Source organism: Mycteria americana, chromosome 6 (assembly GCF_035582795.1).
Source record: "Mycteria americana isolate JAX WOST 10 ecotype Jacksonville Zoo and Gardens chromosome 6, USCA_MyAme_1.0, whole genome shotgun sequence".
Lineage (NCBI taxonomy): Eukaryota > Metazoa > Chordata > Aves > Ciconiiformes > Ciconiidae > Mycteria > Mycteria americana.
This window is the reverse complement of record NC_134370.1, coordinates 24,578,456-24,606,434: the sequence shown is the minus strand read 5'-3', so window position 1 is coordinate 24,606,434 and position 27,979 is coordinate 24,578,456. Positions and strand designations below refer to the sequence as shown.

At 42.9% G+C, this 27,979-nt stretch overlaps 1 protein-coding gene across 10 annotated transcripts in view; it reads left to right on the top strand.

Annotated features, from left to right (window-relative positions):
- Positions 1 to 27,979, top strand: part of NDST2 (N-deacetylase and N-sulfotransferase 2) — a 148,891-nt gene that overhangs the window by 98,307 nt on the left and 22,605 nt on the right. For 5 of the 10 annotated variants that reach the window (XM_075505111.1, XM_075505114.1, XM_075505107.1 and 2 more), the window contains one exon: positions 21,285 to 22,689. In XM_075505111.1, the coding sequence (XP_075361226.1) occupies positions 21,697 to 22,689 (993 nt within the window). In that variant the 5' untranslated portion in view covers positions 21,285 to 21,696. Of the gene's footprint in view, positions 1 to 17,230; positions 17,422 to 21,284; positions 22,690 to 22,717; positions 23,516 to 27,979 lie in introns of those variants that run through there. The other 5 variants (XM_075505115.1, XM_075505110.1, XM_075505116.1 and 2 more) reach the window with 3 other exon arrangements.

Here is a 27,979-nt window from a genome sequence, read left to right as displayed (position 1 = left end):
CTTACAAATAAGGCTTGATCAAAAAAATTTTTCAAAGAATGTAAACTAAACAAACAGATATTTTGCTGTGTCTCGGTGGTTCCAGAACCATTTAGGTTCCAGGCCCCGTCCGTTTCTCAAGTGCAATCAGTGTAAATAGCATCCTGAACCTGAGGTATTTTGAAAAACGTGTAACAGAAAAGCGTATATCCTTCTGACATGGCAGGGCATGAAAAATGTGTTTTGCCTAGCCATTTAAAGTCATCGTAAAGGTCCAAATAAGCACCTTGTAGTATAGCCCAATAAATGAGAGACATCAGAGAGGAATATTGAGTGTCTTTTGGGGTGTGAAGCCAGGATTTCAATATAGGTCTGTTAGCATATTTGCTAGGACAGTGGGATTTTACTCCTTTTTTTATTTAACTTTTTAAGATTGGGTTATTTACAAACTAAGTCTACTTATTTCAAACATATTTACCTTGATACCATATACCCTTTTAAGCTCCTGATACAAAGCACAGCAAGAGGTTTGGGTCTAACCAACATCCTGGAAATTATGTCAGTACACAGTATGACCCTATAAGGAGGAAATGCTGCAAATATTGTTACTATTTTTGTAACAACCACCATTCTTACTTTAGGTATAGAGACTCTAAATGCCCCTCTCTTTCTCCAAATAGTTGGTTCTGGTTTTAAGATGAGTTTTCCAGATTATGAGTATTAGAAGTAGAGGAAAGATACAGGCTGGTCCAGAAATGCTGCAGTGGGCACGTCATTTCAGCCAGTGACAGAAGAGAGACTTTTATCTGAATCATGCTATACATTTTGAGTTTTCTTTCATTTTCCTGGGTATTACCCTAACAAAAGTTACTTTTAAAATCTGTGAAGTTTTGAATGCACAGATCTACAAAAAGTTTCTCATAAAAGTTGTTGACACCTCTACAGTGAATTAAAGCTACTGATGATTGGTTTGATTTTCTTGGTAACCTTTCCTTGGACCCCTCAGAAGTAGTCTGCTGATCCTGGTGGAAAGCCTCTGCTCTGGTGGTATATAATTCTGCAGCTGTGCCTCTGCTCTCACTACAATGATTAAAATACATTGAGTATGAATACAAAGATCGCGTAATCGTGTCAGAAAGGCCTTATTGTATATCATAGCCAGCGCAGGGAATGTTATAGGCACTACATAGTTATCCCAATCTTCATGCCAGGGGAAGCTGTCTGGGAAGGGGAGGCTCTACTTACATTGTGCAGTGGTAGAGGCTGTCTCTTAACTGGTAGCAACACCCAGCATTTCCCCCTTTATTTCCAGGGCTCTTTGGAGACGGTCACCATGAAGTGATACTGAGCAGAACTACAGCTTGTGTCATGCCAGGGTAGTTAGGACTGACTGTTTAGGAAAATATCACTGAAATCTCACTACAACTACCTGCTACCATAAGGATATAGTTGATGTACTTGCCTCTAAGTGACGCTTAACAGCAATTGAGCTAAATTTTTCTCTGCCTGCCATTGATCTGGAGGACCAAGGGGGGTGGGGAGTGTGGGAGGTTTGGGTAGGGAGGATGGAGGAGAGGAAATGTAGCCTTTGAGAGAGGTACTGAAGTTTTGACTTTAGGCAGTGAGCAAAAGTTAATTGTCTTCATATATATGGAGCAGCAGTAATTCTTCTCTCTAACATTTTCTCAGTGAATAAATTTGAAAAGGCTACCAGCAAGCGTCCAATGAACCTGAATCTCTATAAAACACTGGAGACTGGGAAAAAATGTATTAAGTGTATGGTGAAAACTGGTCATGAAAATCTTGGTTATTCTAAAAATCAGTCCTTTGTTGTGTGGAGTCAGGATTTTCTGTCGTCTTTGTGATTAGTGGAGTATTGAGAGATTTCCAACATCTGCTTTTTGCATACTGCAGCTTGAATGGAAAGGGTTTGTTTACTGGCATAGACAGGAGCTGGAAGCTAAATTTTAAATGATTTTAGGTTATGTATAAATGAAAATTTTTGTCAGCATCATCCATCTGCAGCTCACAAAGAGGCTTACAAACTTGTAGTGCTGCGTTATAGCATGACATGTATGTGAGAAGATTTTTTTAAAGAAGAGGCAGAATAGAGAGTTGTCTCCTCTGTTAGATGTGGAAACCACATTTTTCAAAGGTACTCAACATCCATTTAACTTTTGTTGATTGATTAGGACAGCAGCACTAGTTTCATGTGTGTCATCCTTATCCCTCAGCACCTCGTCTTTTATTCACCACTTAGCAATAAATATCTTAATGTCTGTGTGCTTTTCTTTCCAAAATACTTAAGTGGTTTTTTCAGTTTTCATATTAAATAAATGAATAAATAATTTGCTATGTTTTTGTAATGTATCTTCTAGGATTAAACAACACTGAGCAAATCATTGTGCCGTTATAGGACAGAAAGAATACATAATAGTATGCCTGTTCTGAATTAGTTTTATTATTCATTCAAAATGAAAATCATCTACTCATAATTTAAAACATTCTCTACTTTAGCTTCCGGGGCTTGTTCCTGTCCTGTTGGAGTAATGAGACAGTAGAAAATATCTTTGAGACAGACCTTACTTGTAGCTACCTGGTCAATTTAACAGAGATGCTAGACATTCTGCAAAAGCAGGTTAAATCATAGTAGGTAACCCCAAGAGCCTGATAATTGACCCTTGTTTCTGATTTTAGTTTTTAGCTTGTTATTGTCAGGATAAAATTTTAAGGAGGTGCTTTGTTCGCTTTGTAGCAGAGATAGCACCTGAATCACTGAGATTCAGGCCTCTTTCAGAGCGCTCTCTAATACCCTGTTAACGTTCCATCGCATTAAGTTTTCACTGTCTTATTACAGAAGTGTTTGCTGCGCACTGTCAGCTCCTGTTAAAATAACTCCTCTAGAGATGTGTGCTAGTGTGTCACCCTGTAGGAAAACCCTTTTCTCTCAAACCCTGACTGGGAAAGGATACAACTTGGAGCACACCTAGGGCTTTGCCTCTTCAAAGAGAAGCAGAGTGTGCTGCTGTGGTCAGAAGCAGGCAGCCTTTCCTGCCTGCCTCCCCACTCCCACTGTTTTCTATTACATTTTAAAGTAGAGAACCCCTCTTGTGCCAGTCTTTTAGGGGTATAAAGAGAGTTTAGCTCCCCCACCACCACTGCAACCGAACATGCTTAGACAGGGACAGAACGTAATCTCAGATTTATGTATTTGTTCTTCTAACATGTTGGTTTTTTATTAGTGGTGCACAAGAAGGTGATTTTTCTGTGTCCCTCTGCAGATTTATTCCAGTCTCCAGATTCCAATAATAATGTCTGAGTATACTTAGCTGGTGTGCTGTTGGGTTGGTTTGCCCCCCCTTTTTTTTTTCTTTCCCTCCCCACCCCCCCCCCCCAATGAGATCAGTTCACTGAGTGAAACTGCGAGCCACTTTAGGGCAAGAGAAGCAATTTACTGCTGCTGAATACATTTGCTGAGTGTAGTTTCCCTCATCTTGTCAGCTTGTCAGTCTGGAGGCATCCATAAACCTGTGACAGCTTCAGAAGATGCACTCTGGCAGCAAGCTGTCAGGGTGCCAGGCACTGCTGTCTGTGGGCTCCCGTCCTCCCCTCTCCCCCCCTTGCCCACCCGCTTGCCCTCCCTCTGCCTGCCTGCTTCTCTCTTCTCTATCTCTCTGTCTCCCTCCTCTTCCCCCCCGCTCCCCGCCTCCCTCTACCTTATTGATGTGGGTTTAGGTGCTGCCGTTCTCGTGGTGGTACCTTTTTGGTTTCCTCCTTGATCCTCTCGCCACTGGAACAAAAGGAGAACGGGCTGCCTGTGGTGCAGCACCTGCCCCTGCAGCCTGGGGAGCGAAGGGGAGGAAAGCGGGGCGCTCTGCATCCCAGTCTGCCTGCGCCGGCAGTGAGCTTGTTCAGTCACTTCGCTAGAAATGCCTTTGAACTGCTGCCAGATCCCATTGTCTGCCGTCCAAATGGAGTTCGACGCCCTGCCGTGATTAGATGCACAGTGTGTAAGAGGAGGAAGGAATGGAGCTGTATCCCCACCCTGAAGGAGCATCTCAAATCTGCCGTGTGCCGTGATAATCTCAGTCCTGGACCACGCTTCTCTGCCTCCCTCTGCACACCATCTCCCTTACTTTCCTCTCGTTGTTCCTGGGATTTCAGGGAGTGACATGGAAGCTTTTCAGAGAGGAGCTGCAAGGCAAGATAGTTCCTGGGGAGAAGAGGGCTGTGCTTTTGGACTGTTTATGTGGGACTGTGCTTTGCCCACCACCCACCTGTAGCTGCAGTATGATATACCAGCTAGTGGTTAATGGTGCTTGTGCTCTGCAGTGATGTGCTCTTTCTTAGCATGAATTTACTTACATTTTTCCATTTGTCTGCACTTAAAATTCCAGCATCCTTAGGTTCACAAAATAATCTGCGAGATTTTGGCAACACTGAGTGAAGGGAAGGCAGCCACTGCTACTAATAATGGTTCGGCCATCTACCAACTGTGCAGCCCAGCTGCCCTTCTCCAGACAGGCCAGCTCACGTTATATATATTTTTTGTGAAGAGCAGCTCTCAGGCTTTCTTGCTTTCCCTTTGGCTCCATGTCTTTCCTTGGGTTGCTAACTGTCAGACCCCTTTTGAGAGAGTAACTTCACTTGAGGATTTCGCTTTTAAAGGTAGGAATTTGAATCTTTGTGCTTATCTTTGCTATTCCTTATGTAATTGTTACCTAGGTTGTTACAAGAAAAATATTGTTTCCTTTCATGCCTTGTTACTTGACTGCTTGTTACCCAGTCATCATCTGCAAGGACAATGCTTTGAGAGGAGGATGGAGGAGCTGCTCTTTAGTGACTGTTTTAGGCAGTGCACTAAGTGGAGTTGGCAGGGCTTGTACCTTGCACTGATATGCCTGCTACGTTCCTTGCTCATTAAGCTCTTTGTTAGTTCCTTCTCCTCCTCCTCCCTCTGCTCTCCTTTTTCCTCCCTGATAGGATGTCTCTGCATCTAACCTTGCTGCTGGATTAAATTCAGGCTCTGAAATGTGCTGGAGGAGGGTGAAATTTGTCCTGTGAGGAGCTGGTGGCTCACGAATGCACTTGAATAGTACAAGGAAGCTGGTTGTAGCTGCACGCCTTCGCCTAGGCTACTGCTCACGCTGCATTATAAATAGATACTCCCTTGACCCTTCGTAGTCACTTTATGTCTTGGGTACCTGACTGCAAGATGAACAGATATCAGCAATATTGGTAACTGATGAAATCATTGTAAAAATTAGAGCCATTACAGATAGAACATTTTTAAAATCAGATGATGTTTTGTATGTTCCCTGAGGACTAATGCAACCATATTTTCTAGTGGTTTGTCACACAGCAATCTAAATTCTCATTTGCATCTCAAGAGCAAAGCTAGGTCTGCTAAGTTAATATTTAGCAACTTGAAAGCTTAGAAATGGAAATTTTTATAGATATTCTTTCTCCTTTCACCACAAACTAGTAAAAGAAGACCCTTTGGTTAACAATGTGTTTGATTTTCATTTTTTAGTTGGAAGTAAAGGAAGGGAAGAGGTTGAGAAGGAAAGTCTGCAAAATAAGCCTGCTTACACACATTAGTTGGAAGTAAGGGAATCTTACTTGGGAAGTAAGATTCACTTGGAACACTGAGGATTTCCTGGTCATTAAGAAATTTCTTGATCCTCAAGCTGAGATGCAGCTGCCATTCTCCTGGGCAAGGTACATTCAACAGAATTTGGGCCTTTAAAAATGTTGTGTAATTAACCAGTCAAGTTCATGCTGATAGTATGGATGCTTCTGCAATGTGGCCAAACCCTGCAGATGTAGGAAGCAAGAGCTTGGCCTGGAGCACAGACCAGAAATTTCTCGCAGGGCCTCTTCTCTTAAGGGTCTTTGTTTTTTCCTCTTACAGTAACGAATGTAGTCAGATGGTTAGGCTGCTTTCTAAGTAACTGTGTAGACATGTAGCTCCTGCTGTCTAAAACCTTCCCTCTACAATGTGGCTATATGCAAGAGGAGACACAATTTTCAATTCCCTTCTCTGCCCTCCCTCTTCACTCCCCAGCTTCAGCTCATAAAGGATGAGGAAGGGTGGTGGTCTCTGCTTAAGTGATGTCGTATGTTTCAGGTTAGCTAAAATCACAGTGAAATTTTTTCCATATTGTATTAGGATTTGGCCTTTCTATAGGCCATTCAATTCAAGAGTCCCAAAGAGATAATGAAAAGGTGTATGTTGACAGGAGTGTTTAACCAACACAGAGCTGAAGTAACCTGTCAGAGGTTGACCTGCTGCTAACTCCAGGAATCTTGGGTCTTACCTCACTGCTGGAATTGTCAGACAACTAATCCTATGTGGCTTTTCTGCTTCGATGATTTGAAAGAAACTACTAAAAAAATACAAATAATCTTTCAATAAAAATGTGCTCCATTGTTTTAAACCATCCGGAAATGATGTATCAAGTCTGTTCACCTTAGATGAAATATAACAAAAAGTCATTAATCCCCTTGCTGTCTTTCATCGTGAAACAACCATTTTATGCACTCAGTAAAATGTTACAGCATGTCAGAGGCATTTCGTGAGTGGATGCAGCCATTTGCCTGAAACCACAATTAAGGTCTGGTTGCACAAGCTCCCATTCAGCCTGGTGTTACCTCTTCAGCGTGTATAGATGTGTCTCCATTGTCATACCTCATTCCACATACCTGGACCCTGCTGAAGTTTTCTTCTAGCAGAATGAAGTGCCACCTGTAGCGCAGAGCTGGACTGGAGCAGGTACTTGAGTAGTCACTCTGTGGGGTGCCTGTTTTCTGATGCTTCATGATGGAGTCACCTAGTGTAGTAAAAGCACTCAGGTGTGTTTGAAAGCTGGGAACCTCGTTTTAGTCTCTGAAACACTCTAAAGAAGGGGATGGATTCAATAAGCTTGTTTCAAGAGAGGCAATTGTTAGTGCTCATTTTTTATAAATGTTGCTGTGTTGCTGGAAGATAGGAGGGGGAAGAGGTTGAGAAGGAAAGTCTGCAAAATAAGCCTGCTTACACACATTAGGATGAGCCCAGGCATGAAGCGAAAGGAAAACTCGGAGCTCTTCATTATCTAATACTCCCTTAGGGCAATAACAAACTCGCTATAGAGCCAGCAAGCCAGGCCCAGGGGCTGGCGGAGAGAGAGCACACATTGTTCTCAGAATAGGGCTGGTGCTGGAATCTTTCACTGCAAATTTGAAGCCATCTTTAATGCAAAATATTCCTCAAAGGGATTTGGTTTTGTTGCTTACAATTTCAAAAGCTGCTTTCAATCCAGGGTGATGCCTTCTTACAAATGAAAGGTTGTAAAGTTAGGTATCGTACAAAAAAGGAAGCATAGTCTTGCTTTTTCATACCCCCATATATGAGCTGAGGTTATGCAGAGACCCTCCTTTTTGGAACTGAAAAAGACCAAATGGAGAAGCTCACCTCTCTCTGCTTTAGTGTGTTGTAGCTTTTCAGCCTTTCTGTGGTGCTTAGTGGCCACTCCATACTGTGTGCGTCATTTCAGAGTAAGTAATGATTTTTATACTGAAAATTCAGGTGCAGAATATATATGCCTAATGGCCAAATGTTTTTCCTGGGGCAGGGGGTAGTGGGGAATGTGGGAGACCACATAACACAGACCTCCAGTGTCTCCCACTGATAGATGTACAGTTGTTCTGGTTTGGATTTCTATAAGGAGTGGGGAATAGAAGTTAAGGTGTCTCTTCTGAGGTGGTAGGGTAGTTGAGGGTAGGATTCGTGGTATTGGTTCAGCCTGCGTATATTAAATTGATTGATTGACATTAGTCTGTTTAGGATTGTGAAGGAAAGTGGACCTCTCTAAAAAAGTAGAGGACTCAAATACCTCCTCTTATTTGTATTCCTAGCATTTGCAGAGTCCAAGGTGATTCTTCATATAAGCAATTTGACCTAAAATAAATTCACTCTCTTCCCCCTTCCCATAAATTAAATGCCATTGCCAGTAGTTTAACCTCTGAGGTGGCCCTTGCTGAATGAGTGTGGTTCCCCTGTTTGACGCAAATAGCAGCAGTTGAAGAAAAAGTGTATGAGAGCCTGGCAAATGCAGTGGAGGGGAAGAGAATTTTCACCTCTTCCATGGAGCGACACCTATGCTGTCAGCAAACCAAGCTGAGTTGTGATCCTTCTGCTAATTGACAACTGCTAGAGGATTTTTCACCTTCTGTCTGTCTTAAATCTCATTCTCTGGAGTGTTTGCAGTAGAGCAGCAAGCAGTGGCAGTCCCACCCTTATTGCTGTTTTGAAGTTTGTGTTTTACCCAGGTAATGTCAGGATACAAATTCATTCTGATACATTCACAAAGTGCTGTTGAGGTATTGGTGCTCAGCATGTTTGTGTAACATGATTCTCATTTTACAGATGGGGTTCAGGAAACGTGTAACTGCATCAAGTTAAAAGTGGAATAAAAGACTGAACTCAGTCCTACTCTCAAATTCCCTAGCTTTTAGGATGATGTCTTCCTCCGTCCCAGAGGATATGTGAAGAGCTCTCACTGTCTCAAAGATGGTCTTTGAACCTATTTCTGATGCTTGTGGACCAGCACACAAAAGGGAAGTTTATGATTTTAATATCCTACCCTGTCTCATCTCCCGTGATAATGCTGCTCTTCCTTCTGCCCCTTCTGTAACTGCGAGGAGAGAAGGAAGCTGAAAAGGGCACTGAAATTTCCCTGGCGATTCCCAATGTTGGTCTTCTGAACATGGAACCCTTGCTTGTGGCTCAGTTGTGGAGTCTTCCTTTCTGAATGCGCTGGAAAATCGGTGTCTGGATGAGAGGACAAAATTGGGTCCTCGGTTTACACATGCAGGAATGACTTAGAAAACAGTCACCCTGTCTTAATTCTGGAGGATCTGAATGAGGGTAGCATATGGCTTGATAACCCCTACACAACGCCCCTTGGCACTGCTTGGGTAGAGTTATCTGTTGGCACTGCTGCAAAGGGGACTGCCCCACTGAGCAGAGGGACACTAGGGATTGAAACCGAGAGCCGCATCGGTGGGTTTCCTGGGGCTGCAATGACCAATGCTTTTGTCAAACTGGCAGCCCTGTGTGGCCGAGGAGGAGAAAGGTGTGCAGGTCTGGCCGGGGTGGGGGGATACTGATGAATTCGCACATTTGCCTGTGTCCCCCTGAGCTGAGAGCAGAAGCAGGCAGCAAAACCAGCGCCTGGCGAGTGCAGAGGAGGCTGGGTTGCATCCAGCAGCAGGCAGCTGCCTCGCGATGCTGCCTGGTTGTGTCAGCTAAATTGTTTGGGAAAATACAGGCAGGCAAAGGGGAGTATGGGCAAAAAGAAGCATAAAAGCACCGGGGCAGGATTCTTGCTACAGGTACCAAGATGTCAGCAGGTCCTTTGAATGCGCTTTCCATTAACACTTGCAATCACAGATGTTCTGCAAGCCACTTAGTGCTTCATGGGAGGGTGAGGACAAAGTCAAAGCGTTTCAAATTACTGCAGAAACACTAACCCAGACTCATAATGAAGACTGAATTTTACAATTCAAGTAGAGGCGTCATTTCTTTGTTGGGTAAGAAAACAGAGCACGTCTTCCAAAAAGCTGTAATCTTTATATTCCAGCTACCAAATTAATTATGTGAGAGTTAAGTAGACCAAATAATTAGAGTTAAAATTAATTTGTGTATTTAAGTTCAAAATTAATGTCTAAAATTTTAAAAGATGTTTATCACAGTGTATTTTTTAGTAACGTAATTATAGCTCTTCGAAGTTGTTGTCTAGCTAAAAATTATTCAATTCTTGTGTTTTGGCTACAGTGAAGAAGATAAGAAAATTCAGACTTTGGATATCTAGGCTGCCTTTGCTCTCCCCTTTGCAGCAACGTTGAGTAGAAAAGGAAGAAAAAATCTTCTCTGGATGTATAGTGTTAATCTAATCTGGGGCTACTAAAAAGCATTAATTATTTAGTAACAGTGTTGCTGCAAAGTCGAGTTTGAATTACTTGAATGCTCTAAATGTGGTTGTTTCTCTCCCATCACATCTGTGCACAAGATTTTAGTGTTAAGTGATCTGAAAACTATAAAGTATCTGTTACCTCACTAAGATCAATTAGCACATTTCTACTTGAGATTTCAACATTAATGATGAAATTTCAGCATTTATAACGTTTTATTGTGGGTATTCTTTAACATAGGTAATCTACACCATTAGCTAGCTAATACCGCTTTTGTCTCGGTATGGGAAATGGTTCACAATTGAAAGGGCAGAAAGCACGGTAAGAATGTAGTTGAAGCAACTTTCCTGCCTAATGCAGTCCTTGCCTTCTTTTGCTGCCAAATGCTTCTGTCTGGACAAAGGGAAGGGATGAATGCAGTTAGACAGTACTGCAAGCGTGTTAGATTTTCACAACCAAACCAGCAGTGGCTTTAGTCAGGATATGGATGAAATAATGCTGTGGTGTGTCCAGAATATTGCAAGACATGGTGAATTTTAGACTTGCAGACTGTATGAGCCTTCCTCCATCAACATTAAATATATAAGCTGTAAGCATGCTAGTGTATTTCTGCTGGAACTTGTCTTTGAAGATGAGCTGTTAAGCCTTTTAGACCCTGCTTCTTTTGATTATTAAAGAACCTATGTTTTTAAAAAGTAGGCAAGCTAGACCTAAAATCTCAGGCAAATTCTGTCTTTAGGCACTATGTTTCTGCCTCCTTAAGCATTGTGAGCTGTCATTTTCTCCTACTCCCCTCTGACTCCCTGTGCACTCCTCCCTTTATCTCGTCCTCCTACTCTCAGCTTTGCATTTTGTTTCGTGCTGCCTCCTATTCCTGGAACAGTCTCCCAGTCTCTGCTGCCAAATCCTCCCTCCCTCTTGCAAACCTGTTTCTTCCAGCAATCATTCCCAAGTTGTTTACTTGACTAATTGTCTCTCTGTATGCTTTCTTTCCTATATCTGTTGTTCTGGATCATGTTTCTTAATGTGAGATAGTACGTATGGCAGGATAAAGGAGTGTATTCGCCACTATTTTATTGAGCATTGTTTGCATTAGCTCTTCATACAATGATTAGTAGTAAACTCCCCTTCCCATTTTGAGCGCAGAATTTTTCACTTAGTTCACTATTTTTTGTATGCTATTAAAGAGCAGCCATGTTTTATCTTAAGGTAATTGCTAGGCTGTGGAAAATTAGTGTCTGTATTACAGCAAGTGCCATCAGCTAGCCTGTCTGTATAGGCAAAGTTCAACTGTGTTTATCAGCTTGCGTGAAATGGTGGTAGAAAACACAGGGCTCTGGGCAAATCTGGCAGTGCTCAGTAATATTACTGTCATTGCACGGCTTCACTACGGTGGTAATTGTGGTGCCGAGGCTGTTATTTTCCTGGCATGGACAAGCTTGCAGAGGCATGCATGGAGGGAGATTTATCTGCTTACTGTTTATAAAGCATTTTTGTGTCCTTGTTTGTGGAACAAGTCTTACCACAAAAACATTGCAGAAAAGCAGAAGACCCACCATGTTAGAAAAACTACGTGTTGGTAAGTGGTTACGTTGTTGTATGCAAGCGGTGGATCAAGTCATCGGGTTTTTTGCAGTATGTTTTGTAGGCTGAATACCTTCTACCAGGCTAGACCAAGAGAAGTGGGTTCTCTTTCCTACAGAGCATCTCACCACAGAGGCTGATTCACATTTCCACCTGGAGATAATTTCACTTTTCTGACAATTCTGTTCTTTCCATTCCAATTGAGAGAAGGCAATCTGAGAATTGATTTTTTTAAAAAAAGTTACTGGGATTTTCTGGTTTCAGTTCAATTATTTGAACCAAGTTGAAGATTTATTGGAAAGAAAAAGAAACCCTGGAAACATTAATGTTGCTTTAGACGAACTTTCGTAATAAACAGTGTTCTGAATACTTCTACTTTTTAAGTCTCACTTCTGATAATATCTGACCTCATATCTTACTGCTACATGTGAAACAGAAATAGTTTCATAATTGTTTGATCCAATAGATACTTATACAAGCTTGTAAAATGGCACACAAGACTAACCCCATTAATTTTGACATAAAGGTTAGGCATACGTTTTTCCATTATCAGAAACTAAAAGTGGACTTCATAACTAAATTTCTTCATGGAAAAAACAATTTACTACTTCAGAACATAAATAGTTTCAATGTTAATAATGAAAAATAAATCAGATTTTCAGTAGTTGAATGCAATTTATTGGCAATTTTAGTACCTGTAGATTTTGGAAAACTGTCTCCAAGATAGCTGATTTAGTCTCCCAAACCCGTAATTGGGCACCTTGCAGTTTTCAATACCCAGATCCTTTTGTCTTCAGCTGCAATCCCTAATGGAGATGTAGATTTTGCTCAAAATTCTTGAGCTTTCCTGACAAAATTTCAGTTTTATCAGAGGGTAGATTTGATTGCAAATATGGCAGCTTTTGTTCCTGAGTTTGTCTATACTGATAATTAGGCTGTTAATGAGGTCCTGGATTTATTCTGCATGAAGGAGTATTTTAAAGATGCAGTTTCATAGTAGAAAAAAATTCTATTCATAATCAGTTGACTAATTAAAAATGTAAGAATGTAGCACCCACTTTAGCTATTGAGTCTATAAAATGGGAGGAAGATGAAGAACTAGTGATGTGTAATTACAGTACAGTTTAAAATTAATTAATATATTTGAGACGTATCTTTTGAAATCAGTTTTATTTCTGTGTCGATTGTGTAAAAACAAGGTTTCTACAAAGGGGAACAGAAGGTACAGCGTTGAAATTCTTGTTTAAAAATGTAGTGAACATGGCATAGTATAAACTGTGGTGTGGAAATAAGTGTGCATTGGCTGTGTTGCTCTGATTTTGTAAAAAGTACAAACACAGATGGTTTGAGAGAAAATTAAATAATTCCACCCACATTAAGACAGGGAAGTCTAACAATAGCCACAACTCTTTATCACCCTGTTTCTCTAGCAGACTCCTTCCTGCTGTCACTTACACATCCTTCATGCGTTGAAAACTAACTAGTGTGTAAAGCTGCTTGCAGAGTCCATCAAGGCTGTAAGGACCCCAGTAGGCTGGAGTTGCCCTGGCCCACCATGCATGGGGTCTCCATCCACACTCCTCCTCCTCTGACACAGGCAGCATCCTCAGCAACAGTACCCAAACAAGACAAATAGAAGCAGTCAGTGACAGCCAGCAGGTTCAACCTAGAATCTGGTGGTTGCCAGATGAGTGCATAGTCATCAGGCAGGTCCAAAGTCAAGTCAGAAAGGCAAAGCATACTTGTAATGTCATTCAGGTCATGGCCTGAGCTCAGATACAGCTCGCAGGTCACTAGGTGGAGGCTGGGCAGGGCATTCAGAGGCTGTTGGGGTATGCAGGGCCCTGACAGTCTTCCTTACAGAGCCCCCGCCTTGAGATCTATTTCTGCCATAACCCTTGTGAAAAAGCAGATGATGATTTTTATTGCTCAGGTGGCCATGAAGGCTTAGTGAGGGCAGTAGAGGACTTTGCATTTGTTCCTGTCTTGCAAAACCCAGGCCTCTAAAACCACTGTCTCAGCCAGCCTGTCTAATCTCCATAGACCTCAAGTCTGTGGAGTTTGAGATTTCCCTTTTCCACTCATTCCATTCTTCTTCCCTTTGCTTGTTTTTACTCATTTTGCCTTTGCCAGGCCAGATTTATAGCTTGCTTATACCATTTTCCCCTCCTTTTCTGAAGCAAGTTTGCATTATGTTAAAAGCTGTCTTGCAATAGCCAAGCCACCAAAAATGTGAATATTTTGTTTTCTGAGCCCAGCAGACTTATTTATTTCAATCACACCAAGGTAGTAGAGAACTGAATATTAGAAGCTACAAAGACTGGGAGATAGCTTTGCACTGGATGGAGGTCTTTTGGATAGACAACCTCAGCTGAAGGCAGGCAGGAGGGAGCTGCTGTATGCAGCCGCGGAACACATTCTTTTACAAACCCAGCAAATTCTGACCATGTGAATATTGGTGCGAATACACAAGAATAGGTAAGCACAAGAGCCTTTCCTGAGGTTTTATGCTTTGGTAGAGCACACTTACAGCTTTCTTCTGATGTCAGTTTGGACGAACTTTCAGTGTAACAGTATTAACCTGTTCCCTACTGTCATATGTTCCTAGATAAAATAGATTGGAAAAGAAGATTAGCTCCTGGGTGTAACCTGACAGGAGGAAGCAATTGCATATAGGAGATCAGCCTCTTGCTTACTGAGGTGAAATTTTTGAAGTGTAGCTCAAAGGAAAGAATGGTTAGGCTGCTTTCATAGCAATTGCAGATAAACTCTAATAACGTACATTTCTATATCAAGACTGTTCAGCTCTGACTGACACTGAGTTGTCTTGTTTTTGCCACAGTTTGACTGTATTTCCCCACTTGATTAAGTTACTTAAGAGAAGACAGCAGAGAAGACGTTTTGCTTTCTGCAGCAGCATCGTTTATCTGAATTGTGATAAGCAGGGTGTGTGAGGGAATGGAAATTAGATCCTTGTCCATATCTAATGCGGAAGGAACCGCATTTATTTCCTGTTCTTACAGCTGAGTTGAAGATGTTCTGCTACAATAGAGTATACTTGTTGATTACCAATGTAAGGAGGAGGCTGAAGATGGTGTGTTCCCACCATTTGGGGTGACTGAGATATTCACTTCCCCCCGGGGTGGGATTGGGGAGCAACTTGGAGTGCCCTTGTGTGGCAGGCTCTGACCTGCGCTAACTCTGGTTCTCCGTCCCACAGTTCCAAGTGGCTGGCTGCAGAAAGGAGCTGGTGTCTCACGTTATCACCTGTTTTGGGAAAAGGGTTAGGGTCAGAGCATGCATAGACCTATGTGTCAGGAAAGGCACAAAACAGAAGGAAGGGTAAGTCCAGAATGAAATTGTGCAGTTCTTGTGGTGGCCCAGTACCTGGGTGTTACAGCTTCAGTAGCACATGAAATAAAGTGGGGATGCCCCTTTGGTTACCTCTGAGGAAAGTGCCTTCTTTCTCTCGTATGAGCAGTTGCATTATGGAGACCTGTGCAGCCCCAGAGCAGTTACATCCTCTCAGCTGGTGGAAAGCTCTGACTTCTGTGAGCACTTCCACTGCCACAATACTTGTAGTCTTTCCTTTTCATTCCAGCAAAGTTGTGCAGCTGCCAAGGTACATATTTTTATTAAGTAGGTAGCATCAGCAACTATTGAAGGCTGAAATTTTGTTTGATTGTTTAGTTTTTAAACAATTCTTTGGGTTCCTGATTTGCACATCTGATCTTTAGGCAGGCTGATAAACAAGACAACAACTGTTTTCCCTTCCCAAATTTGTCCTGTGCCGAGACAGTGAAACGCAGGGGCTCATGGTGCTGACATTCAACTTGAGGGAATACCCCGGTGTAAAAGTTTGAAATTCTCTTGCTTTTGAAAATTAGTCAGGTCAGTTGTAATGACCTTAAGCAGTGAGTGTAGTATGATGGGGAGAAGGCAGGGAGCTGAAAACCAGATTTCCTGGAAGTTCTTATAAGGAGGACCTTTTCATTTTCAGAGGAAAGGACTAGTTTACATTACTAGCAGGTAGTCCTGGGCCATGCCTCTGTCATTGGCATGGGAAGGACTAAACCTGTTGTTTCTTTTTTTGTACTGTAAAGGAGTATGAGAACAAAGATCTGCTGCCAACTAGGTTGTCAGTGGAAGGGATAGATCACGTATCCCAACGGCAAGAACCGTGCAGGAATCATGGGATCCCTGTGGAGCTGGCCTGGCAGCATGAGCCAGCCTCTCCAAGATCTGTGCCTTCAAACTTCATTGCACTGGCACAAGGGTAAATTCAAGCCTGTGGTTGGGTTTCCACCAGGCCGGGCTGAGAGGATTTCGTGCAGATCTGTTTAGCATGGACTGCAGTTTGTTGTTCTTGCAGAAGGTGTGAAGTTACATACCTGTCTGGGGATGATAATAAAAAAATAAGTATTACTTCATCGCGTAGGTCTTCTCTTATATCAGACTGACACGTTTTAAGCCTGCTAGCCAGCTGGCAGCTTTCCAGCTTACCACAGGTCTGTACCGAAAGAGGCCTATCCCTGCACGGGGACTTGCCGAAGCAGAGCACAGCGCTGGCTGGAGGCTGTAAGCCTGTCTGTCGGAGCAGCATGGGCACCATTAGTGCTTTTTGCCTCTTTGGTCTGAGTTTTGTATTCCTTGGGCAGTCTCTCACCGCAGGATTTGACTGTCAGTGGGTGCTAGCTGAAACACACGCCCGGAGCCCCAAAATGAGCTTGGTTGGCAATTACATTACAATGTGGCTGTAATTTCACAGGTTGTTTTTTTTTTTATCCAATATGTGAAATACAATCAGCATTCATTCTCCTGAGGATCTACTAATTCTTTTGCCATGTGGCTCAGTGTGCTCTGCTGACGTTACTTGCCAGGTTCTCCACCTTCATGAGAGAGGGGGACTGTACCTGGAGGCCTGGCATACAGATACCGCCACAGACAAGGGAGGGGCTGCGGTGTCTCACAATCAAGCAGACAAACGAGGAATTTTGTGTCATGATGACACCATTAAAGTGGAATGGGTTGGAAAATCAATCAGATTCCTTCTCTGATTACTGTGTAACTCAATTACTGCAGTCCCTCTGGGGCCCAAGGCAACAGCCCTCTCGCAGGAAGTGTCAAAGAAAGACGTCTGAATTAGAGCTGTGCGGACAAAGGCAAGATCCTGCTGCTGTGTGTTCCAGAAAGAGGGGTTATATTATGAATAATAAAAAGGGCTGGGGAAATGTGTTCGTGACACTGGGTTTTAGGGTGGTAAGACCTTCTGTGGCTCAACTAGGAAGGAGCTTGTATGACAGAAGTTCTTGATAAAAGTGTCAAATGACACCCATTATCTTCCATGTGTCTTGGCATGAATGTACCAGCAGCCCCAAATACATACATTCTTGTCACTGGTTTTGGACAAGTGCTGGTCTCGAACATTTATACTGATCCCCCACAATAATTTCCAAGCGTTGGAAATATCTGGAGATCTGACATTAAAACCACACAATTCTGATTGCTATCTTGCTTTCATATCACATCAGTTGCCATGTGGCTTAGCAGCTGATAATTCACAAAATGGTGTATGTTTCACTTTAACACTGTATATCACTAGGAAACAGAACATCTAAGTTTTATAAAGCGTTTGTCTTAATGCTGGTGATTTGTGAGATAGCTGACCTTACAGCTGATGCTTTCTGATCTAGCGATGCTTTTCTGACAGGAGGGGAGCCTGCTGAGCCTGCGTCTTTGCACCAGTGAAACACTTCATCCTTGCTGTGCGTCTGACTGCCGCCTCCTGCAATTCAGTCAGGCAGTCCTGGCAGGCGTTTGGAATGGACCTTAATTTATCTATACACTTGGTTTTTCTGTGGTGTTAGATTCCAAGGAGTTTGATCTCAAAAGAGGACACAGGTATTTTCTTTTCCTTTAAGAGGTAGCAATTTTCAGTGTGATATCTGCCCCCCCCCCCCCCCCCCCCCCCCCCTTCTTTCTCCAGTATAGATCCTTCTGGGCTTTGTCTTTTGGGTATGGGTGGTTTCTGACAGATCTCTCACCTTTTAATATAAATTTTGGTTGGTATATTTGTCTTGTCGCTTTTTTTCCTTTTCATTTGAACTAAACCAGCTGATGTGGTCCCCAAAGAGCTAAATGCATACTGTGCCAGCTGGCATGCCCTCTGGCTGTGAAGCCTTGTTAAAGAGATCGGAGCTGACAGATTCTTGAGCAGCAATCTGATACAGGCCTTTTTTTTAATTTGTTTTTTTGAGCTCACCCATGTAACAAATGGGGGCTTGTGTGGGAGCTTCGCTAGAGGCTTGAATGGAGTCATTGTTATCAAAACACTGCTGTGATTCAGAAGCGCCCAGCAAAGGGGGTTCCTCTCCCTCTTGCCCCTCAGCTGGGCACTGCAGGTGTGGCAGCCTAGCTTAAACTCTGGTTTCATCCTTATTCTACCGAATAGTCCAGTAGTCTTGTGATTTTCATCTTTAAACTGACAACCAGGAAACTGAAGCTACAGCTCTTTGCAAAATAGAGACTCAGTTCAACACTAAAAATGAAGTTGAAGAGGTGAGTGAGTGTAACCAGGGAAGAGAACTGTTTTCCAGGTTGATGTTTTGGGGGTAAAGAGTTGTAAAAGTAGTACAGTACTTTGCCAGGCTTTTGCATAGATCAGCATACTCAGTTTTCTTACTGTTACCATGGTGTTTAGATTACAAATTCTACCCCAGAAACACTTGCTTGGAAATTTCTGCAGGCAACGCATGGGCTCCTGAGCTTATAAGTCCCTCTTTACATTATTTTCTCCTGCAAAAACAATTTCTTGTCTAATACATGTTAAGATGGTGAATCTTTGAATCCAAATAGTCTAATTACTCTTATTTTTATCCAATGGGATGAAAAAGCAAAAGGATGCGAGCTATTTGGGAAGACACTGACTTGCAATTCTCAGTCTTCTAAGTCAAAATTGAGTATGTAGGAACCTGAATGTTTTGTATTAATTTGTTGCACAGGAGTAGAACGAAGACCGCTTCTTACAGTAGCTAATGTGCATGGAGCTGTGTATATATTGTGTCTTACAGGGAATTCACCTCATAACAAAGATACAGCATTTATTATATCTATCTATCTAACCTTTCTCTGCCCTGCTGAATTCTGCCTCTGCTGGCTCCTGCCTCTCTGCAGTTCAATGCGACTCTGGAGCCCTAATGCCAAGTACGAGGGTGGTAACATCGGGGCCTTCCTTGCAGAGTCAGTGGGACGGGAAAGGCTCATTGTGGAGGTGGAAAGGTTATTCTCCTGCTTGGTTTTGAAAGGTGGCACATGTTTTTAGGTACTGTGCTGATACACTGGCAGTCCCAGTGTATCACTGGGACTGAACTTGACTTGAACTGGAATTACAAGCTGTATCCTGCGCTCAGTCCAGAGAGTCATGCATTCAAAATCAGTTGTCACTTAAGTAACAAAAAAAAGGAAAAAACTATCTGAATTCTGTTTTTTACATCTTTCCACAGTAATTTCTCCCCTTCTCTCCCTTGTCCTTTTTCCAATAAAAAGTTAATAGTATGTAGAGACAAAACTGAAAGATGATCGGTTGTCTGTATTGAAGAAAACACAGCTTATTGTCGCTGGCTGAGCTGGATTTCCAAAGCCAGCTCTGTCATTACAGAGGGCCATTTGGAATGGAGACTCGATCCATTTGGAGTCTGGGGAACAGAGATTTTTTTTTTTTTTTTTAAATCTTGATTCATCTGCTGCCTTGCATTGTGACCTTCAGTAAGATTTGCTGTGTCTCAGTTTCTCCAGTGGAAAATTATTTCTGTAATATACTTTACATTTACAGTCTGGAGCTATTCTGAAGACCTCATCGGGGCTAAGGTTTCATTGTGCACTATACAAGCCAGTCTCTGCACTGCTGAGCTTATAGCATAGAAGTTATTTGAGATAATACTTAATGATCGTTATAAGGCTTGTGTAAAGAGCACTCTGACTCTTTTCCATGCACTCCCACAAAGTTAGCAATATTATATCTCTTCATATAAATTCTATTTGGTTTTTTTTGACTGTGCTTCAAGCGGCACCAGCAGTTTGGAAAACAGCCTGGTGGGAGTCTTTAGAGTGGGACTTTTGGCCTCATCTGAGAACTGATATTTTCCCTGACTCAGAAGGATTTTTTTCTGTTTAGTAATACACATTACAAAATAAGCATCTGTCTTGCAAGTAATTTCTGGTGGAGCAAAATAAGCATCTGTCTCACAAGTAGTTTATTTTCTGGTGGGAGCTAGTTGTTAAAACCCTGACTTTACTACATAAAAACGTTATGTCTGCCTTAAACTCATGGACAAACTAGTCTTCAAATGTTCTTTGTTTTATCAGAGTGATAGTAACAAAAAGGCTCAAAAATGGGAGGAATGGAGAAAGGATCACGAAGTGTTTTGGTAGTACTTTTTGTTGTTGTTGCTCTCGTGCCTCCTGGTGTTGTAAGCTGTGCCAGTTGAGCAGGTGGTTAGAGGGATTGTATGTGGTGGAGCACATGTCTGCAGGAGTGTGGGTGTGTGAGGAAGAAAGGTTTTGAGAGGAAAAAAGTTTTTTTTAACGTCTACAGAGAGCTCCTTTTGGCATGGCTGACTTGGTGAGCAACATCTGGCATTCAGGGTGGCCTTGCACTGTGCTGGGAGGGGCAGCAGGTGCTCCCCAAAAATGTGCCTGTATCCCAAGTAATGCACACCTGGGTGTGTTGCTGTAGGTAAGTCACACTTCTGGTAAGGGAGAGAAAACTACACAGTGATTTTATTTTATTTTTAAACCAAGTAGCAATTTAGTTACTTTCCGTGGTGTTTATGTTTTAGATGGCTTGGTGTTTGTTGGCTTTGTTGAGCATTTTATCCTGGAAAAATAACAACATATGGTGAAATAGTGTGCTGTCATAAACACAAAGCGGGAGGTGAGAGAGCTTCGTAACAAGAAGCTTTCACGTATTTGAGAACAACCCAAATTTACGTTGTGCTGTTGGTGATTTAAAAGTGGCTTCGTGCTCTTCAGTGGCATGTGAGGGAAGGTGAGGAGCGTTTCAGGAGGTGTTTCGTCTCTAACTGCCACTGAATCAATTGGCAGCAATTAGGTGTGCAGCGCGTGGGCAGCCTGTGCCCCCGCCCGGCTCCATGACGCCTTCCCGGAGCCGTGTTCTGAGAGCCCTAGAAGAACATGAGTTCCCAGGACAAGTGGGGCGGCCTCGTAGAGCAGGGTGGGACCCACGGAGATCAAGAGCTGTGAGGCAAGAGAGCTGGTGGGAATTTGAGGCATCTTGCTGGGTTTGGGACAGGAGTATCCGGAGGCCCTAGGAAGTCACTGGCAAGGACTCAGACCTATCATCATTAGTATGAGAACAGGACAAGACAGAGAATGTGAGGGCTCTCTCCCCCTCTTGTTAATGTTGAAATATAGGCTAGAATAAGAGGGGTTTGTATTTTCTGTTCAGTGGCATAAAGAAGAGTGGGGGAAGGCCAGGTACGCGGCTCTGTTTGCTGTAGAGTGTGAGAATCTCACCCAAGGCGAATGCTGAGTCCCCGTGCACTGCCAGGACCTTTCTTCCAAAGGCCATTACAGTTACTCTGCCAAGCTCCTGTACAAATGGTGCACGTCACTTCCCAGGGAACAGGTCTGCCTGCTGACAGGCAAGTGATGCTGCCCACCTCGCACCTGCTGATCCTGCCATTTCATTTCAAACCGGTTAAATACCATGAATCCATACTGAGAATTGACTTTTTCTTTTTAAGTTGCAGGATGTGAAGAGAAGGTGCCATCATGTGAATGCGAAACAGCTAAATGAGAAACAGGACACCTGGGAAGGCTGAGCTGAAACTGCCTGTGCACAGGATGACAGACTGATTTGCTGTTGGAGACGAGATTCAGGAAACCCCGCTCCTCCAAAAGACTTTCCTGAGTGAGAGGAGAGGAACAGGAGGAAACACACAAAAGAGCAATGGGAATTGAGGGCCATGGTTACTTGAGATAAATGGCAGATCCCTGGGAGTCTAGCCTTGTAGCTGTTTGCTTTAGCTTTGTCTCTCTCTGCAGCTGCTGTTTCTTTTTTGCAAGCTGCTGCTGGGTGCTGCCGCGGCAGCACTGGAGATTTCAAGAGCAACGTGGGTGCGGAGTGTGAGGAGGGGGTGGGCAGCCCGCCTCACCATGATTCAGTTGTGGAAAGTAGTGCGGCATGTGCGACAGCTGGAGCTCCACAGATTGATCCTGCTACTCATTGCCTTCAGCCTGATCTCCATGTGCATCCTGGCTTACTTTGTCACTAACAGTCCCAAAATCAAGGAACCACCACCCCTGCCCTTCAGTGACTGCAGCAACCAGCACCGCATCTTGATCCCACCCCAAGCCAGCTGGAGGCTCACAAAATCCGTGGACACCTCACGCACAGATCCTGTGGTGCTAGTCTTTGTGGAAAGCATCTACTCCCAGCTGGGGCAGGAAATAGTGGCCATCCTGGAATCTAGCCGGTTTAAATACAGGACAGAGATCGCCCCTGGCAAAGGGGATATGCCCACCCTGACAGACAAAGATAGGGGACGCTACGCTCTTATTATCTATGAGAACATCCTTAAATATGTGAACCTAGACGCTTGGAACCGAGAGCTGCTGGACAAATACTGTGTAGAGTATGGAGTGGGGATTATAGGCTTTTTCAAAGCCAACGAGAACAGCCTACTCAGTGCACAGCTCAAGGGTTTCCCCCTTTTCCTACATTCCAACTTGGGGCTGCGGGACTATCACATCAACCCTAGTGCTCCCCTGCTCTATGTCACCCGGGCTAATGAGGTGGAGCAGGGTCCCCTGCCTGGGGATGACTGGACTGTGTTCCAGTCAAACCACAGCACCTATGAGCCGGTGCTGTTGGCCAGCACGAAGTCCTCGGAGTCCATTCCTCACCTGGCCACCCACAAAGCGTTGCATGCCACGGTGGTGCAGGACCTGGGTCTGCATGATGGGATCCAGCGGGTTCTCTTCGGCAATAACCTCAATTTTTGGCTGCACAAACTCATTTTTGTGGATGCCATTGCCTACTTGACTGGCAAGCGCCTCTGTCTCACGCTTGATCGCTATATCCTCGTCGACATTGATGATATATTTGTGGGAAAAGAGGGCACTCGCATGAAAGTGTCTGATGTAGAGGTAAAATCCCCAGAATAACTACAGACCCCAGACAAATTTTGTGTGTGTGTGGTATGCCAGGAAAGTCAAGGTTGCATTTAATTTGAGTGAAAGAGTTTATCGCGGCAGTTGTTCTCATCTTAAACAGAGAAGTAGCCTGCAAAGATGCTGTCGCACCGTATGTGATGCTCTCAACAGTTTTTCCAGGTTTAAATGGAGCATTTTTCATTCTGGGACCTGTAGCTGGCATCTCTGAATTTAAGAGGAGGATGCCTGTGGTGGTTTATCCTGTCTCCTCTTTAACACAGGGAACAAGCATATGCAGATTTCCTCTGTCAGTGTATTTGTAGCTGTAAACTCTACATTTCAAAAGGAAAAGGCAAGTTGTAATAGAATAGAAAAACTGTGTTTATTATATTATTTATTATGATATATATAAACTGTATATATTATGTTGCAAAACTGTAGGCCAGTCCATGGGGTGTGAACTGCTGTAGTCTATGTTTTAGCCATCTAGCTTTTCAGGATGTAACCAAATTGGGAAAAGAAAGGTTTTCTCTCATCCTTCGTTACGCGCCCCTCCTATCCTCCACCAGCAACCCCCATCCCTGGGCAGCGAATATCCAAAAATTCACCAGGGAAATATGCTCAGACCAAGCCTTCATGAGAACCATCTCTGTGGCCTCACGATTGGGAAAGAGATGCCATCTTTGTGGTTTGCTTTCCTTGGCAGTTCCTTGAGTAATACAATGACCTATTAGGAAAGGATATGGGAAAGGCACAGAGAGAGATTTTTGTGGAGGAGAGGGAAGCGAGACAGACAAAGGAGGAAACAAGTAGGAAGAAGGTAAGAAACTAAGAGCCTCTTCTAATTCTCTGCGTCCTTGAAAGTAGTGATAAAGTGTTCTCCTAAGTCTGTTATACGTGTACATATGCTGCCTCATGGAGCCAAGGACTTGTCTTTATATCTTCCCTGTCAGTTCTGGTTTGTAGCCATTGAGGCAGGTGCATTGCCTGTTTCTCCGGGTATGCTGAGATTGCTCCCAGAGGTCTGAGGCCCCAGGCCTTTCACTCTGGATTCCCATTTAGCACTTGCCCTTAGATTGGCCCTGGATGGAGTTCCCTGGGTACCAGCCATGATAACGATAAGCCTGTGACAGCAGCTGCCTTAGCATGTTTCCAGAACAACTTCAAAGTGTAGCACCCTTTATCCTTTCATCCAAGGGCACAGACTATTTGATGCAAAGGTTTAAAACGAAATACTATTGTACATGCGTGTCTCCTTACCTGAACTGAACCTCATCCGTTACGTGTTCCCAAGAGCATTCTTCCACCTCACTAGGAGTCTTACCACCTTTTCGACATGTTTTATGCATCCATGCAAGACATATCTCAGCTCATCTCCATTTTTTCAGGTCTTTGAGATTTTAAGTTCTGCTTCTGATCCCAGATTTAGCTTGGGGAAAAGGAAACTCTTGCATTCTCTTCGGAGCTAGCTTTATCTTTTCAGTTCATTTGAAGCTGCGTGCCTGAAGCAGCTCTAATTGTGTGCCATTATTTATTTTACTTGCTTCATTCTTTAGTAATTCTTTAGAGCCACCTTTGACCGTAACTCTCTAAGGAAACAGGTGCAGAAAAAGTGTTTCCAAGCAGACAGGTATAGAAATATGGAACAGTTGTCTGCAATACTTGTTTAAGGAAAATGCTAAAATTTTCTTCATTTCACTTCAGTGTCCCTGTGTTTTGAGGTGCTAAAATGCTCTGAAAGATTTTTTTTTTTTTTTTTTTTTTTTTTTTTTTTTTTTTTAAGGATCACAGTCTTATCTTGGTCCTAAGCAGGCCCTGCACCCTCTAGTCCAAACTGGCAGAGATTCTTACCTCTGTAGTGTTTGTGCAGGTTACAGACCTGTGTGAGAAAACAGGAGATAGGTGGCCAAAGCTCTTGGAAACCAAGGCTGCTCTAGTGATGTTTAAAAACAAAACCAGACAAGATAATTCCGAAAGATGCTTTGTTTGGGTTTTAACAGGGTGAAATGGAGGAATAATCTGTGATCAGTAAGCAGACAATCTCGGGCAAAGCAGATAAAACCCAGATTTATCCATTTAAAAGAAGCTCTCTGATTGCAGAGCCATGAGAAGTTAATGAATTTTTATTTTTTAAAAGCAAGAAATAACTACATGGATTTGTTGATAGCCTCTCACCATGGGGAGAGAATAGTGATAGAACAGCTGGCATTTTCTTTGGCCTTTTATATGAAAGCTCTGTTTCAGGGCTGTTATCTCAACACACAGCTCCTTATCTTAAACCTTAGATTACAGTGGTCAAGGTAGCGGTTTGAAGATTGGATGTTGTGTGAACGTATAAAATGGACTCTGCTGGTCCTAGTGAGCCTGTTTGCCATATTCAGGTCCATGTTCAGAGAGCTTCCCAGACAAAATTATTATTAAAAGAAAATGCTGAATATAATTTGATCAAATGCACGCCCATGGTAGATGTCCTATGTGAGCGGAGAAATGTTTTTATTTGTGATGCTTAAAGGCAGGCTGAATAGCTTTCTTCTTTAAAAAGAAAAAAAGAATCATGCTTGCTTTTACTTTAAAGATGATAACTCTTGAGTTCCTGTTTCTGCTGAAGGGCTGCAGCAGGAGCTTGCAGTCCTCAGCTGAAATTAAACAGTTGGAAGTTGCACAAGGAAAATGGCTTTCCCTTGTAAAGTTTATCAGAGATTTGAGCTGCACATAATTAACAAAACAAAATCTCTTCTCAATTATTCCACATTCAGTCTCTTCTAAAATCATAATCCTCAGAATTTACCAAACCTCCATGGAACTAGCCAACAAAGACAAGCCATTTCTAATGCAAAAAGATCTGGCTTTTTATGATCCTTCCTGGTCGTCTTTAGGTATGAGGAGAGAAGATTAAGTAGATGAGGTTTTGCCTCTTTTGCAGGTAATCTCTACAAGGGTATAAATAGTGAGCAATCATTGCTAGCAAGTCTGAGAGCAAGCTAAGTGAAAATCAAGGACAGTCATTTCATTTTGGGTTATGAATGGTGAGGGTGGAAGAAGAGAATCTAGTGAGGGTGGCTGTCAGCCAGCTCTTGCCGTTCTAAATTGTAGAGGATGATCTTAACTGAAATGAAAATATTCAGCAGTTTCTAATTCCCTGATTCTAACATTGTAGGGGAAGTAGAAATACCAGTACCATGAATGCTTTCTCTTTTGACAGCACTGTTTTGACCTATGCCAGTGCTACTGCTGGGCAGTGAGAAAACTGTAGAAAATCATCTTGAGAATGTGCTGCCCGGTGTCCACAGGGGCAGTTCCTATGAAGAAGGTGTTTCTGCAGCATGTTCCTAGTATGCTTTGCATGAGCATTTGAGAAGAGGCTGTCAAAGCACTCTGCTTTCTTCCTCCATTTCTTATCATCTGTTTCTCTTCATTTGTGCATGTACTGTTTTCCTAGGCTCATGATATCCTCTCTTCCCAGCATCTGACTTTTCAACCTTATTTTCCCCTTTTCATTTGCCTCTTTTTAGAGGGACCTGAGATAGGGGAGGTAATATTTAGGGTTTGTGTGAAACAGAAAAAATCTCTGCAAGCACTTTTGGAAGTTAAAAATTACACAGCTAAAAAAGCAGAGTTGCATGAAGATTGAGCCCTGTATTACTGTGATGCCAAGGACACCATGCTATCTTCGAAGAGGATTAGGTCCTAAAAAAGCAACCCAAAGAGGGTACAGTCAGGGTGCTGTGGCTTCCCCTGATTTCTTCCTCACTCCTAGAATTTTAACCCCATTGAGAGAGTTTTTGTCTTTCGCTGAATGGCATCAAGAGCTTGTAGTGACTGTTGAGTAAATCTTTGCAGATCCACCAGTGAGATTATATAGATTTTTAATGTGTTGCACCAAAAGGCACAATTTTTAATTTTTCCCTAACATTTGCTTAGAAGTAAATATTTATGATCATTTGAGATTATTAAAAAGCCTTTTCTAAAGTGATGGGCATCGAACATCAGACTAAAGTTTAGACCTTTTTTGCATCGTGTCCAGAAATGTGCATTGGAATGTAGATGTCTGTCACTTGGGCCTGCAGCGTGGCTGCCCCAATTAAGTACTAAAGGCCTCCAGAAATTCAGGTTGTGGGTTGCAGAGGATGTTCTCTGATAGATTGTGACAAGCGTGAAGCAGGTCTGGCCCTGATGTGGCTTATGAGTTCCAGCGGCCAGTGCTGGGAATCTCTTGGAGACCCCATCTGTTCCTTCCTGGGATGAGCCTTTGCTGAGCTTCTAGCAGGGAGCTTAGCTGGGGAAGGGGCCTTTCTGGCTACCTAGTGGGCCTGACTGCATCTTGGAAGGATTTTTGGAGTGGAAGATAGTGAAGCATTTTTGGAATGGAAAATAGTTAGAAAATGTAAAACAGAAACACTTGGAGGGACTGGAGGGGCAGTTTTCTAGGGGAAGAAACTTTGCTTTTTAGAGATGAGGGATAGCTAAAAAATGCTAGCCTTCTGTCCCATACCATGTGAGCAACTAAATTTCTTAAATATGGACATGAAGATCTGTTTGCATCTGGCTAGCTATCTTGTATCTTAATGGATAGCCTACTCCACATTTCTTGATTGCCTTTCGTTTAAGAATCTCAGAGCACATTATGGATATAAATGAAATGCCACTTGAGTAATCTGTAAGATATTATTAGTACTATCATATTCATCCTACTTTATAAAAGAGAAACAGAATGCAGAGGTGTCGGAACAGAGAGAAGCACCATATTCCCGTCCTGTTCCCACATCTGTATTGTTTCACCTTACTACAGCTCACAGACCTCCTTGAAGCAGTGTGCTAGAGAACAGTGAATGCATAATTTGTTGAAATAAATTTCCAAATATTTTACTTGGCACCTTAGTCTCTTTTATCCTGTACTGGGGAAAGACATTTCTTCAAACCCATGCTGTGCCACCTTATGGATGTGGCTGTGAAAAGGACCTGGCGTCAGCAGAGGGATGGCACACAGTTAGCAATAAACCCACCAGGAAAGCAGGACTCAATAGGGTTCCATAGTCTCAGAATTTCTGGAGCCTCTACAGTTCCTCCCTGGTCCCTCCCCAGACACAAAGGATTGCTGCCTGCTGGAGTAGGGTTTTTTGGGATTTATCATCAGACAGATGTGTCGTCATGGTAACCCCAGCCAGGCTTTAAATCTCCCTCAGTGCAGAGGAATGCTAAGCCTCTTAGCACTGTCTTTCCTCCCTCCACCCTCTTACCCAAGCATGAGGAACTGGACGTGCCTTTCAGGGCAGCAGAGAGAAGT